This window comes from Vidua macroura, chromosome 3, assembly GCF_024509145.1.
Source record: "Vidua macroura isolate BioBank_ID:100142 chromosome 3, ASM2450914v1, whole genome shotgun sequence".
Taxonomy (NCBI): Eukaryota; Metazoa; Chordata; class Aves; order Passeriformes; family Viduidae; genus Vidua; species Vidua macroura.
In genome coordinates, this window is record NC_071573.1 from 84,705,950 (window position 1) to 84,720,237 (window position 14,288).

Sequence of the window (14,288 nt, forward strand, 5' to 3'; positions counted from 1 at the left end):
CTGCTGGGTAACTGCTGCTTCTCCTGTGTTTTTGCAGTGAACTGTTCCTTACAAACAACAAATATTAACCTTAATTTATTTCCTAATTATTTTAGCCCTTTATTATTTACTTGCCCACATTACTCTGAGTAATGTTCTTGACTTCTGAAGTGGTCAGAGGTGTTCCCTGTCCTTTTTCCCCCCCAAGTGTGCAATTTAAAATTATACTTTTATGTATTTATATTTGTAGGGTGGATTAATGTCTGTGCCCACAGAAACTGATTTGATACCAGTCAGTTTTATAGTCATAACAGCAATCACTTTGAGCATGTCATCTTCAGCTGGTCTCCTGCACATGCATTATTTTATCCAAAGTTTCCTGAGCTTACTTATGCAAGTTGCCCATAAAAAGCATCAAATCTTCTCTTAAGTTAAATTATATCCATATTTTCCCATCCATAAGCCTGTTAAATCTGTCACAGTAAACAAGATCAGTTTGATGCAATCAGCTCCTTACAAGTCTGGGGTTGTTACTTACCAACCTAGTATCTTCTAAAAATAGTTCATTTGTTCCAATATATTTCTCCAGGAATTGAAATTAGACCAACTGTTCCATAACTGCCCATAAAATCCATAACTGGATTTTCTCTCTTTTTCTTCTTTATTTATTACTTTCCTGATGTTTTTTTTTTTCCTCCTTATTGTGTTCTGGAACCTTCACATTCCATAGCTTTCCACAATAATCAGTAGTAGTTCTGAGATAGCTGGCCAAATGCTTCCATGAGACTATATTAAGAGAAGGCTAATGAAAAATACAGATATCATTTTAAGTAAATGGCCCCTCCTGTTCCCTCTCCCTTCCCCCAAATCAAGTTCTTGATCCTGTGTTGTGCTTGGAGTTTTATAACTAACATAATTAAATATTGAGCATTTCTTCATATGTTGGCGTCCTGCTTTAACCAAGCTGCTACCACTGCTCATTGACAATTACAAATAAGTGTTTTATATTTCTACTTTAATTTAACAATCAACAGCCTTGAACCTTCTTGTGTCTGCACCCAGACTTGTGATTCTTCCTTTACAGAATTTTCTGTCTTGCAGAATCTTGGTAACTAAGCCAAACTGTATTTCAGTAAACTCAGTATAGATTGAGCAGATCAAGTACTTTTCCAGATCTAGATTTATTACCATAGTTCTTCTCTGAAACCTTTCCAAAGTTCAATAGTCTCAAAATCTAAGTTCACTGAATAAATGTCGGGCATATGCTATATTCCCTAAAACTGAGTAAGGCTTCTGAGTGACTTGACTTGCACCACGTCTGGTTACTGTGGTTAGCACAGAGTGAGAATGATGTACATGTGATTGCAGTGCAATATGAGCCTATGGCCAGAGTGGTGCCAAGAGTCAAAACCAGAGCAGTGTCAAGATGGGAGAGTGAAGAGTGAACAGCTGGATATATCTGTGCCATCCTTACTGGGCTGGCCCAGTCTCAGGTATGGCCGTCTTCCTCCTTCGACCCATCTGTCCACTGGCTCCAGTCTGGAGTATACTTTTGTGGTCTGCTCCAAAGTCACCTTTATTATGTTTCTCTCCCTTGCAGCTCTAAGCTGCACCTCAGGGGTTTTTTATTCATATAAATCTCTTCTAGGGGAGGTTATATGAACAAATAGAATGTCTCCTTCCTTGACAACCTACCTTTACTTGACTCAGAAGGAGAGACAGAAAGGGGAGAATGCACAGGATCTGCAAGACGACAATGGGAATTCACAGAGGTTTTTTGTAAAGCGCACAATCCAGCTCCAAACCTACTATAGTGAGAGGGGCAGCAAAATTAACCTGATGAGTGGACACTAAGCAAAGTTAATTCAAGCATAGCTGAGTTGCTGTGAGGGCTCAGAGAAGAATTCTAAGATGCAAGGGTGAGGATTTGAGGTCCCACTTAAAGGTTTTGTCACAGACTTATTAGCACAAGAGGATGAATATGTTGCTTTTGGCAAAATTATTTTTAGCAGAAGAGATCAGAGTTTTAAAATGGAAGTTTGGATGTTCATGATAAATTCAGAACAAAAGTCACACCATCCTCACCCAGTGGATTTTGGTTCAGTAACTGACATTTTCTTCACACAGAATGTACTGTTTATATATCTATCTATTGATATATGTATGTATGTATGTATGTAAAATGCTCCCATTTAGGGCATTCTTTGAATTGAACTCGTAGAAGGCTTACCATTCATTTAGGGTGTCCAAAAGGTGGTGAGATATAGTAAAAATTAGCCTGTTTGCTGCTGTTGGAAAATACTAATGCAAAACTACAGAACACTTTAACAAATTCTGTTGTTCCTCCATAATGGTGGTTACTTCATCAGCCCTTCACCTTTATTCTGCATTAGTGTCTAGTAATTCTGCTTTTTGCCTGGAGCCAGGTCATCAGCTGGTGTAAATTAGCCTAGCATTAATGAGGTATATGAAGTTTTGTCAAATGTCTTCAAGTGAAGGGTCACTTTTTGTTTAAGCTACTGTCTGCATGTATCTGCCCATTTGCTGTTTAGTTCCAGAATACTCTTACCAAAACAGCCACCCGTGCAATTGTTTTTTTCCTGCTTGGGACACTTCTGCTCTACATCAAATACTTCCATTTTCTAGCTCACAAATGCAGACCTCCACAGAACAGCACATGGGGTTTAAATACAACTGTTCTGGTCACATCCCAGTATGATCTCACCACTCTGCCTGATCCTAAACCTTCAGTATCACCATTCAGCTGATCCTAAACCCTCAATATAAATGAGCTTTCTCGTGCTGTGGATAAATGTGGTTTGAAAAGACTGCCCAAAGGATTTTTTTTTTAAAGCAGGCTATCCTCTAAGCCAGTAGTCCATCACCTGTTATAAATGCTGTAACTATAACGGCAGTGCTTCCTAGAGGAAACTTCTTTCATGGGCAACAATGACTTTTAAAGAGGCTCTTGTCAAGCTATTCAGAAGACTCTGAAATTGTTACTGCTTGTTCATCCCAGTGATACTCGCAAGAGTTTTGAAGTCCACTGTGTTATACCTCCTACTGTAAGACCTTCTTTTGTGAATCTACAAGCAAGGTCAGCTATGAGATCAGACAAGATGACTTTATTTAGTCCAAGTCTTAAACTTCCAAGGATGGAAGAGTTTAATTTATACTTAATTGTCTACTAAGACAATAAAGTGTATTTACTGTTGTCTCTTTCTTTTAGCAAGAAAATTTGTTTTGCAAAATGCCAGCTACTTGTACAGAACTAAGTAACTTTCAAAAGTAGTGTTTTTTAATGAGTTTAGATCACCTCACTCTGTTCAGTTAAACCTTTTTTTTAGGTAGGTTTTCTGTCTATTCTTTTCATATATGAATAACACCATTATTCAATTGTTCTTTTATTTCATAAGCAGATGATTGTAAAAACTGGTAGTAAGTATTAAGATCATGTATGAAAAAGGGTTTTGTAACAGATGCAGGTGCTTTTTATTGCTATTAGGAATCAATGCATTAAAGAACACTTATAGATGGAAGCAAGGCTGTATGCTCATGCTGTAGTTTATGTTGAACTTTGGACGAATGTACCTACCAGGATAATTAAAATATAGGGATTAGAAAGCCTTTCACAGTAAGTATGAGGCTAACTGTATAACAGAATGGTGCTGTGTACCAGAATCCAGTTTTGCTGATCACCAGTTACTTTTGGTAACTTTGGACTGCTTTTCCACCATTTCCTGAAAGTGCCCTCAAGAAATCTTAGTGCCTCTTTCATATATAGTCAGCTTGATATACTCAATTTATCAGATCTGTGTTTCAAGTCTTGCACTTATAAAGTATGTTTGCTCACACTCCTGAGTGACCTTGGTCATTGCAGTTAAAATGGTTGTATAAGCCCTACTTACCTGCATCTTTGCACAGGAATCTGACCAAAAAAACCCCCATGTGTATATGGTAGAGTTAGATTTCTTTAGAGGTGCTCAGTGAGCACAACTTTTATCTCCTAGCATGATTTCACTGGCTGTGAGTATGTTCTAAGCTTACAGCCCATTCTGTATGTGGAAGTAATGCTGCAGTAGCTACTGTGAACTCAAAATCCACTTGACATATACTTTTTAAAGCTGAAAATTTTGGCTTAGATACTGACTTTTATTTTAATATCATTTAATCTGAGATTCAAAACCCTTTTTAAATGGTGGTTTCTGTATAGGTTCCTACAATACAAATGCTTTAGAGCATTCTCTGTGTTCTTACACTGGAGACATATCTGGGCATAGGATATTTCAGTTTAGCATATGCTCACCAGTGATCAAAGGACAATGAGTAATTTTTGCCCACAAGTCCTATTTCTGAAGTCAGTCTGGATTGAATAAGCCCTATTTCAATGCCTAAATGTCCTTGACTTCTTGAAATCTCTTATTTTTGTTCCTTCCTAAATGTTACATATGAAAGTGATTAGTTTTACCAAATTAATAAAATCTAAAATTTTTACAGGCTGGTTGCAAACAGGATTTATTCCAGTGTAGGGCTGTTTGTGTTAGCTGAGAGGATTCTTCAGAATGCATTTCCACTGTATTATCTGAGGCTAGTCATGTATCAGAAGGTCCCCAGCTGTATAAATATTTTTGAGATTGATAATAGGAATGTTCTTCTAATAGAATGGGCAAAAAAAGATACACTAGTTGTTGAGAGAATAAAAACATGTATTGGTCAAACTAAAGAGGAAATAACAGAATTATTTTGAAAACTCATTTAAAGAAGTGGAGGGGGAAAACAACTGCTGTAGACTTAAACTAGGACTACGTTTAAAAATTTGTACCACAAATTCAGCTTTCATAGCTTTCAGCTACATTGATACTTCTGTAAAAAATACCTGAAAGAAATTACTTCCTTAAGAAATACCTGATTCTAAGAGCCTTTATGAAATAGTCTTCTAAGAACAGTATCTTTAAAAAAATAGAAATATGCAGTTTAGTATGGACCATATAAGAAATTAGTAACATATTTCCTGCCTCGTCTTCCTGTTCAGGCACAAATAATTGACTGCATTTGGGAAGTGTTAAAACTACCTTTTTATGAAAATGGTTTCTTTGAGAGATCAGTCCATTAAAAATACCCCCCCACACACTGAAATACACATTTTAGAAGGTAACTTCAAACCATCTTGAAGAATAAAGCTTTTTAACTGTGTTTAGTCTTTGCTTTATAGAAGACCCTAAAGAACTGTTTCCTAGCTTTCTTGCTAAATATTACATTTTGGTCTTCAAACCAAGCCACTTCACAGTAGTGCATTTCCATTGCCAGAAAGCAGACCACGTTCCTTTTCCTATGTCTTCATATGCAGTGTCTTCACTAGTAACTGGCCCTGAAGGTTAATTTTTAAGAAAGCTGAACCATCTCTATCTTCCCTCCCCCCCACCACTAATCTCTGATGAAAAACATAGGAAGGTGTGAGCGAGAATTTGATTTGGTTTTTTCCTTTCTTAAAAAAAAGTGTTTAATATGTGAATTTTTTTCAGGTTTTTACTCTTATTTTTGTAAATAATTACAAATTAAATTAATCTTTACGCTTATTTTTGTAAAAGGTGTATTCTAAACTGAGCATGTTCTCTAATGACATTTTGGATCTTTTTTTTTTTTTTTTTTACAAAATGCATCTTTTTAATCTTTCATGTGGGAAAAATACTGTATCTCATGGAAACACTTCCCTATCAAACCATGAAATACTAAGTTTAGTGCTCTCTAATGAATTTGATGCTAGGTTTATCTCAGAGAAACTTAAAGTCAAGTGGAAGGGTGCATTTGTAGATGCACGAGGTATTTTTTTATTATTAGTTTGCTGATGTTTTTCTTTTTCGTTTGTTTTTGAACAAGAAGCTGTTTCCATGCTGTACAACTGCAACCTGAAGAGCATACCAAGAAATGGATTACAGTTGTCTATAGATAAGGAACTATTTCTGACAGGCATCTAATGTAGCTGAATAAGAAAATGGACTCCGTAGCTTTGCAGGTAATTTAAAAATAACAGAGATAGTTCAGCTTCTCAGCTTAATTTCTCTTGAATGGGTATAGGAGATGTTGAATATTTAATGAGTTTTGTTATATCAGTTACAGGCGACTAAACCAGAAAGAATCCACTGGAATCACGAGGGCCTTTATTTCTGATGTTGTGACTCCTCATTGCCATGATTCTAAAAATAATTTGCCAGGGCTGCGGGTTTTCCCATGTGAAAATACACTATGGGGGCACTTCTTGCAGTCAGGGTTTCTTGCACAGAGAGCCCATGTCCTGAATGCTCTGTGGCTGATACATCTGCACTTCAGACGCACCTTTGCTGATGCTGCGTCTGCCTTGATTTTTATTTTTTGTGCCCAAGTTTCCTAAGACGAGTCAACTTTTGTCCTCTAATGGCAAAACAAAAACAGAAAAAGATTTTTCTTTTTTTTTAAAGCCAAACGATGGCTTCTTATTCCGGTGTGATAAGCTTCCAAAAATTCCTGCTCTTCCCCTTCTTCTCCACATTTGATTCTCTGAGACTTGCAACGTACTGGGGTAGGGGGAGTTTCGTATTCCGTGCTGTTTAGCCGACATTTGTTACTTGCCGGTCAGGGAAACTCGCTGAACGTTTCTAATCTCGCCGATTGCGTTCCTTTGTGCCCCTAATGCGAAATACAATTAACTCGCCGGGGGCTGTTCCCCCGGGACTTCGGTCAACTGCCGCATCCCTCCGGCCCGGCCATGACGCCAGGCCTGACGCTCCCCGGTGCCCAGGCCCGAGCCGCTGGGCCCTGCAGGGGGGCCGGGGCTGGTCGGTGCTGCCCCGCTTCTTCCCGCCCGCCCGCCCTCCGTCCCAGCGCGAGAGGGACACGACTCCCTTGCCGGCGGAGCCCCTCAGCGCACGGCAGGGCCGGGCCGGGCCCGCTCCCCGCGGCCGGGCCGGGTCCCGCTGGGCCGGGGGGTCCCGCACAGCCCTGGCGGGGGCGGGGGCGCTCCGTGCCCGGGCGGGGCCGCGGGGCCGCCGGGAGCGGTGACGTGTCCCCGAGGCCCCGCCCCCCGCCAGGCTATATAAGGGGCGGCGCTCACGCCGTCGGTCTTTTTCGCTCCGGGTTTGCCGCCGTCGCCGAGCAGGTGAGGCGCGTCCGCAGGGCCGGGCCGGGGTCCGCTCGCCCCGGAGGCCTGGCGACTGCTGAGCTGGGGCGTGTAGGGGGCCGAGGGGAGGGGGAGGGAGGGGCCGGGGGTGCCACCGGGAACCGAGGTGGACGGGCGGGCAGGAGAGCGCGGGGCGGCGGGATGGCGGCGCATCGCCCTCCTCGGTTAACATGTGCACAGCCCCGTTGTCCGGGCTGAGGTGGGGGGAGCGGCGTGTCCGGGCGGGTGCGGGGCAGAAAAGCGCGCGGCAGCCTCCCCTTACGCCCCGCGGGCGGCGGCGCAGGGCCGTGCGGGGACCGTCGGGGAACGGCGGCGGGAGCCGTCGGGGGGCAGGGGGGCCGGGGCACGAGTGAAAAAATGGCCGCTCGCCTTGCCTGCCCGCCGCCAGCGCCACAAAATGGAGGACGCGGCGGCCCGGGCGGGGTGAGTCACACAAAGGAGCGGGGCGGCCCCGCCCTCCGCGCTGCCCGCCGGGCCCGCTCGCCGCCGCCCCGCGCCCCGGCCGCCGCCGCCGGGGTAACTCGAGCCCGGGGAGGGGGCGACGCGAGGGGCGCTCCGAGGGGCCCCCGGCCCGCCCGCCTCGCTTCTCCCCTCCCCCGGCGGGGCGGGGCCGCCATCCCGGCCGGGCCGCCCTGCATGTGGCTCCGCCATCGCTGCCCCTAGGCCCGGCCCCAGGCGTAACCAGCTTTTTTCTCGGGAACTTACAGGTGTCGATTCTCTTTTGCCGAAAGAAAGAACTCAGCTAACATCCAAAATGGGAAAGGAGAAGACCCACATCAACATCGTCGTCATCGGCCATGTCGATTCTGGCAAGTCCACCACCACCGGCCACCTCATCTACAAATGTGGGGGCATCGACAAGAGGACCATCGAGAAGTTCGAGAAGGAAGCGGCTGAGGTGGGTGGGCGCAGAGCAGCCAGCAGAATTCCGGGCTGCAGGAACGAACAGACCCTTAATTGAGAAGTGAAGCTGCAAAGCGTTCAGTGGCCACGGGGAGGCGGTTTGGTTGCCTCTACCCCAGGAGCTGAACAAGTGGCTCAGTGTTGCGTGGCCACAGGGCGGCAGCTGCGTTGCAGTTGTCCCCGAGGTAGAACAAGTGTTCAGTCTGCCGTTGTGTTAGTTGCAGAAACTCAGATTGTGAAGTGTAAAGCAAGTGAAGAGAAGGTAATCTAAAGCCACATCTGAATAGTGACATCTGGAATCAGGTTAAACGGCCAGATTCAAACTGCATAGAAGGAAGGTGATATAAGTCTTAATTTAAAAATCTGGGAGTTTTACTGATACTGCTTTTTCTGTGTAATAACAGCACAGGTCATAAGAACATAATAGGATAAAACTTGGCAAATGTTGAGCGGAGTGGAAATGGAAGTGTTGATTATTGCAAGGATTGAAGTAGTAGGAGGACTTGAAATTGTAGAGGATACTTGATAGTAGGACTCAGGCTCAAGAGCTCTATCATAAGGATGTATTAGTGAAATTAACAAGCTGTCAAGGAGTCTGAACTGTCAGCAGGTTCAATAAGGTTCAACAGTTGGCATCTCTCACCAGTAGTGCCAAGCATATCTTGTTGCTTATTTTATGAGCAGCAACGTTTTTCAGTATTAAGCCAGTTACTATTACTAGATTTTGCTCTTCAGCCAGTGTGATCTTTTTGAACTAGTTGCAGATATAGAACCCCTTCTTTTTTAATGGGAATAAAAAACTTTTTTTTTTGTAACTGTAGATGGGCAAAGGTTCCTTCAAATATGCCTGGGTCTTGGACAAGCTGAAGGCTGAACGTGAGCGTGGTATTACTATTGATATTTCCCTGTGGAAATTTGAAACAAGCAAATACTACGTCACCATCATTGATGCTCCTGGACACAGAGATTTCATTAAAAACATGATTACTGGAACTTCTCAGGTATGTAAAGAAAGTAGGATTTGGGGGGGTTCAGGAAGGTTGTTCCTTGGTTGCTTAGGGGGGTTCCTGTAGTACTTTGACATACACGCAAGCATTATAGTGAGGGTTGTTTGTTTTTTTTTCTTTTTGAAGGCTGATTGTGCTGTCCTGATCGTTGCTGCTGGTGTTGGTGAGTTTGAGGCTGGTATTTCCAAGAATGGGCAGACCCGTGAGCATGCCCTTCTGGCCTACACCCTGGGTGTAAAACAGCTGATTGTTGGTGTCAACAAGATGGATTCCACTGAGCCACCCTACAGCCAGAAGAGATATGAAGAGATTGTCAAAGAAGTCAGCACCTACATCAAGAAGATTGGCTACAACCCAGACACTGTTGCTTTTGTGCCAATTTCTGGTTGGAATGGTGACAACATGCTGGAGCCTAGCTCTAACGTAGGTTTGGCATTTATTTCTGTTAAGGCGTGAAACTAGTAAGACTGTTAAGACCAATTATGCAATGATAAAATGCACATGTTTTGTTATGGTTATGTTTGGGAAGTGCAAAGGTCCAAGATAAATCCTAGCACTTAACAAAAATTCTTACTCTGCAGCAGTAAATTGAAATAATGCTAAGAGATACCACTTGAGCTTTTTCAGCCTTGTGCCGTGAAATTTGTCAGTCAGATTAACCTGGGCTTGTTTCCATGACAGATGCCCTGGTTCAAGGGATGGAAGATCACCCGTAAGGATGGCAGTGCCAGTGGAACCACCCTCCTTGAAGCCCTGGACTGCATCCTGCCACCAACTCGTCCGACTGACAAACCTCTGCGTCTGCCTCTGCAGGATGTCTACAAAATCGGCGGTATGTGCTCTCTGGAATGCTGCTCATGTGCCAGCAGCAGCTCATGTATGGGTCAGAAATGCAGGCGTTTGCCCAAGAGCTGCTTTTCCAAGTCAAAAGTGAAAATTCTTGTCTCAAGTGGGTTTTTTTCCCCATAAGGGCATATATTCAATGAATAATGCTGTTGTTGCTTTTGCAGGCATTGGTACTGTACCAGTTGGCCGTGTGGAAACAGGTGTTCTGAAGCCGGGCATGGTGGTTACATTTGCCCCAGTCAATGTAACAACTGAAGTTAAATCTGTTGAGATGCACCATGAAGCCCTGAGCGAAGCTCTGCCTGGTGACAACGTTGGCTTCAATGTTAAGAACGTGTCTGTGAAAGATGTTCGCCGTGGTAATGTCGCTGGTGACAGCAAGAATGACCCTCCCATGGAAGCTGCTGGCTTCACTGCACAGGTATGTTACCCAGCTGTTCAGGGATGTTGGGAATGTAGCTCTCTAATCCAAAATAAGAGTCTTGTTAGCGTAAGCTATAAAGCAACGTAGAGTTGTATTTTGAGTTAATATTCGATTGAAGCAAATCTTACTAAGTCCTTGGCTTTGTAAGAACATGTCAGTGTTCAAAATCACACCCCTTCTGACTTGGTTTTCTTTGTTTCTAGGTCATTATCCTGAACCACCCTGGCCAAATCAGTGCTGGCTATGCCCCTGTGCTGGATTGCCATACTGCTCACATTGCGTGCAAATTTGCTGAGCTTAAGGAGAAGATCGATCGTCGTTCTGGGAAGAAGCTGGAGGATGGCCCCAAATTCCTGAAATCTGGAGATGCTGCCATCGTTGATATGATCCCTGGCAAACCCATGTGTGTTGAGAGCTTCTCTGATTACCCTCCTCTCGGTAAGGCATCTCACATTAGTATGGGTCTCTGGAAAAGACACTTCCCCGTTTCTAGTATTGGGATGCAGTGTGTTTTGTGAAACACTGTTGAAAGCTGTGACTTGAAACTGTGAAGTTGGAGCCAAGACTTCACTGGTACATGGAGAGAAACTCCAGAGAAGGGTTATATCTCTGCCCTGTCTGGTTCCAGAGCAGCGCTGGACCATTTACACCAAACCTGTGTGTTGCCACTGTGCAAATGGGGCTGTGAGATAGGCAGCTAGACAAAAGTCATGAAACGTGTTTTTGCTTTCAGGTCGTTTTGCCGTGCGTGACATGAGGCAGACGGTTGCTGTTGGTGTCATCAAGGCAGTTGACAAGAAGGCTGGAGGAGCTGGCAAGGTCACAAAGTCTGCCCAGAAGGCCCAGAAGGCTAAATGAAAATTCTGTACACCAGCTGCCACCTCAGTCTTAACCAGTGGTGGAAGAACGGTCTCAGAACTGTTTGTCTCAATTGGCCATTTAAGTTTAATAGCAAAAGACTGGTTAATGATTACAATGCATCGTAAAAGCTTCAGAAGGAAAGGAATGTTTGTGGACCATTTGTTTCGTGGCAGTTTAAGTTATTAGTCTTTAAAATCGATAAATTTTTTAAAATGGAAACTGACCAAAAATCTGTCACAGAATTTGAGACCATTAAAACAGAAGTTCAATGCTACGTCTCTGTGTTCTTTGGGTTAATGTTAAGTTTATGGCAAAACCTATATCTAGTCATGGTGGGATAAAAAAGGATTACTGTTTCTTAAATATGTTCAGAAGTTGCAAAGCAAATATTAAATTACTTGTTTCTGAAGAGTAGAACAAAATTCATACACGTTTACTTTTAAACTGATCTAAGCCTTAAAAACTGTTCTGGTGCTTTCTTCAAAAACTTTATAGATTGGATTGCACGAATACCAGGTAACAATTACAGTGTTTTTGTGCATTTTGTGAAGCATTCAGTAAACCAAGAAAAGTCTACCTTGAGAGGGAAGAAGTGAACACATTTAACTTTAAAAAATACTACAAAGAAAGAATCCAATGTTGGGTTTCTAACATTTTGTACACTGATTTTTCTAGTCAAAAGCAGAACCAGATTTTTTTTTTTTCTGGGAAACTGATGTTGTAGCTCTTCAAAAATCAAACACTTTTACATAGATGTTTTCTAATAATTAGTAAGACATTGAATAGCCAAATCTGAAGCTTCTTTGTAGAATTACACTTCGATGCAATCTGAGTGACTCACCATTGTAGCCAGCACCAAATGGCACAGTGGTATGAGGTGCCTGCTATTTTTTTAACAGGGTGAAAATTTGGATCAAACAGTCAGTTAAAGGGGACTTGGGTATCTAGTCCAAACTATTATTAATAATCAGTAGACAAATAACCCCAAGTTAAGTGTTCAGGGTTATGAGAATGCTGGCTGTAATTATTAGGAATTCTGGCGTAGAAGCCTTGCTTCAAATTAGTAAATGAGGGCAAGCAGTTAATGGATAATCAGAACTGACTTGCATAATGGTGCAACTGTTTTACTAACCTTTCACATGGTTTCCCCACAGCATCCCCAGGATAGGTCAAAAAGAATTGGTATTTGTGAGGGACTTGTTCCATGGCACCAGTGTGTTTGTTCTGCCTGTAATGGCTGTATTATCTGTGTTCTGTGTTCCTTTCCTTCTCCAGCTGTGTGCTTGTTCTGCAGGAACTCATACCTGTACTGCTTGAATAGGTCTGAACTGCTGTTACTTATTTTCATGCTCTTTGTCTGGATCTTTTCTCCTTTTCTGCTCACCTTCTGTGTCTTAACTGCAGTGGAACCTTGGAGCATTACACACTTCTTGAAGGTACAGTGGAAGCAAGCGCTAGAAAGCTTCATAGCAGGCTGTGTAATTCAGTAAAGAAATGTCCGCTGCTTAAATTCTGCTTCTGGAGGTTTGTTAGTGTCCCCAAGGCAACAAGAAGTACATAATTTCAAAATGGAGGCAGACCTACTGTTGCCATAATAAAGCTTGAAGTACCTTGCCAAATCTTAGCATGCGTTTCAGTTAAACCGCTAAGTATTTTCCAGGAGGCTTTGGTCAGACTGGTTCAGCAAGAGTTGGATGAAAAGCAAAGCAGCTTTGCCCAGGCTGCCTTCAGCGCAGCACTGCGTTCGCTGGATTTCCTTCGCGTTCCTTTGTTAGGCGCAGGATGTTTGGTTTGGCCAGCCGTGGCCTGGATATGCAACACCCAGTCTGGAGTGCTGCTGTGCACGTTGCAGGGTTGTCTTCAGCTGGGTTTGCATGCTCCATGGTAATTTGGAAATGGGCTCGTAGTAAGCAACTCCCTTCAGTCCCTTAGGGAAAATAAGGTGTGCCCCAGCAGTGCAGTGCGGTGCTATTATTGCAAGAGGCCCTTAGGTCACCTGTGCCTTGATAGAGCTGCTGGGAGGCTGGGTCACGTTAAAATGGCCTGGCTGAAGAGCAGGGCAAGAGTCAGCTGTGTAGTTTGTGGCAGAGGGACTTGTCCTGCTTCCAACAGGAAAAAAAACCCTAAAGAACAGTATTGCATCTAACAACTTCATGTGTGCAGCCATACACTTGGGAATGCTCTGCCTGCAATGCTAGCAATTGCTTTCATGTACGTAAAACCTACATTTTACACATGTGGTTTTCTTTCTTTTTAACTTTTATAGACCAGATTTGCTTTCTATGCACTAATGTAATGCCACCTCAGTTCTTTTATTAATCTGACTACCTGGGGAAATTGTTAGATTTTGTAAACAAAATTTGGGAATAAAACTACTTCGATCAAACTTTTAATAAATGTTCTTAGTTGAGAACTGTATTTGTCTTCTGACTGCTTATTTCTTTAAGCAACTTTTACAGCTGTCCTTAACTCTTTCCTTACTGTCCTACAATGCTGGTGGTGTTCATACAGAAGTATGACAGCATGCTGCTGTGATGATGGAGCCAGCTCTGAAGGCAGAAAACTCTCTGGAGTGTTGTATTTGTGAATGTTTCCTTCCTAGTTGATGAAGGCATTGGTAGTCCAGAGGACTTCAAATACACAGAAATATTCCAGAAATGTTAATGTGGCAAGGTATTGGGGGAAATGGAGCAGTGCAGTCATAGCTGATATCAGTAACTTCTTGCTCAGTGTTGGTTGCCTAGGTGGATAGTTTAGGCTGGAATAAAATGGACTTTGCTCAGACTACTGCCCAGAGGCATTTTAATTATATCTCAGATCAGTTTGTACAAGGCTAATAATCAGAGTAACTTAGTTTACTGAAATAGCAAATAGACTGACTCACATTCTGAATTTAGCTGTCTCAGTGTATTTTGAAAGGTATTGACAAATTTTGAAAAACTATTTTCTGTAAATGCGTATTTTGAATTTTAGGTTTGGTCAAGATCAACCATGTAGAGACAAATTAAACTTTGTACTGTACAGGAATATTCTTTTCCTCATTGGTGCTAAATGATTATCTGTTCAAAAACGATGTAAGTTCAGTCTGAATACATCCCCCCACCTGGTTTTAATT

The 14,288-nt window shown here is 42.9% G+C and overlaps 1 protein-coding gene across 1 annotated transcript; it reads left to right on the plus strand.

The window, feature by feature from the left end:
* Positions 1-7,006: 7,006 nt before the first annotated feature.
* EEF1A1 (eukaryotic translation elongation factor 1 alpha 1) lies at positions 7,007-11,447 on the plus strand. The gene is made up of 8 exons (XM_053974036.1): positions 7,007-7,111; positions 7,840-8,030; positions 8,857-9,036; positions 9,169-9,465; positions 9,724-9,874; positions 10,053-10,309; positions 10,516-10,750; positions 11,046-11,447. Exons 2-8 carry the CDS (start codon positions 7,887-7,889, stop codon positions 11,168-11,170), a joined length of 1,389 nt encoding a protein of 462 aa, XP_053830011.1. The 5' UTR covers positions 7,007-7,111; positions 7,840-7,886; the 3' UTR covers positions 11,171-11,447.
* Positions 11,448-14,288: the final 2,841 nt, after the last annotated feature.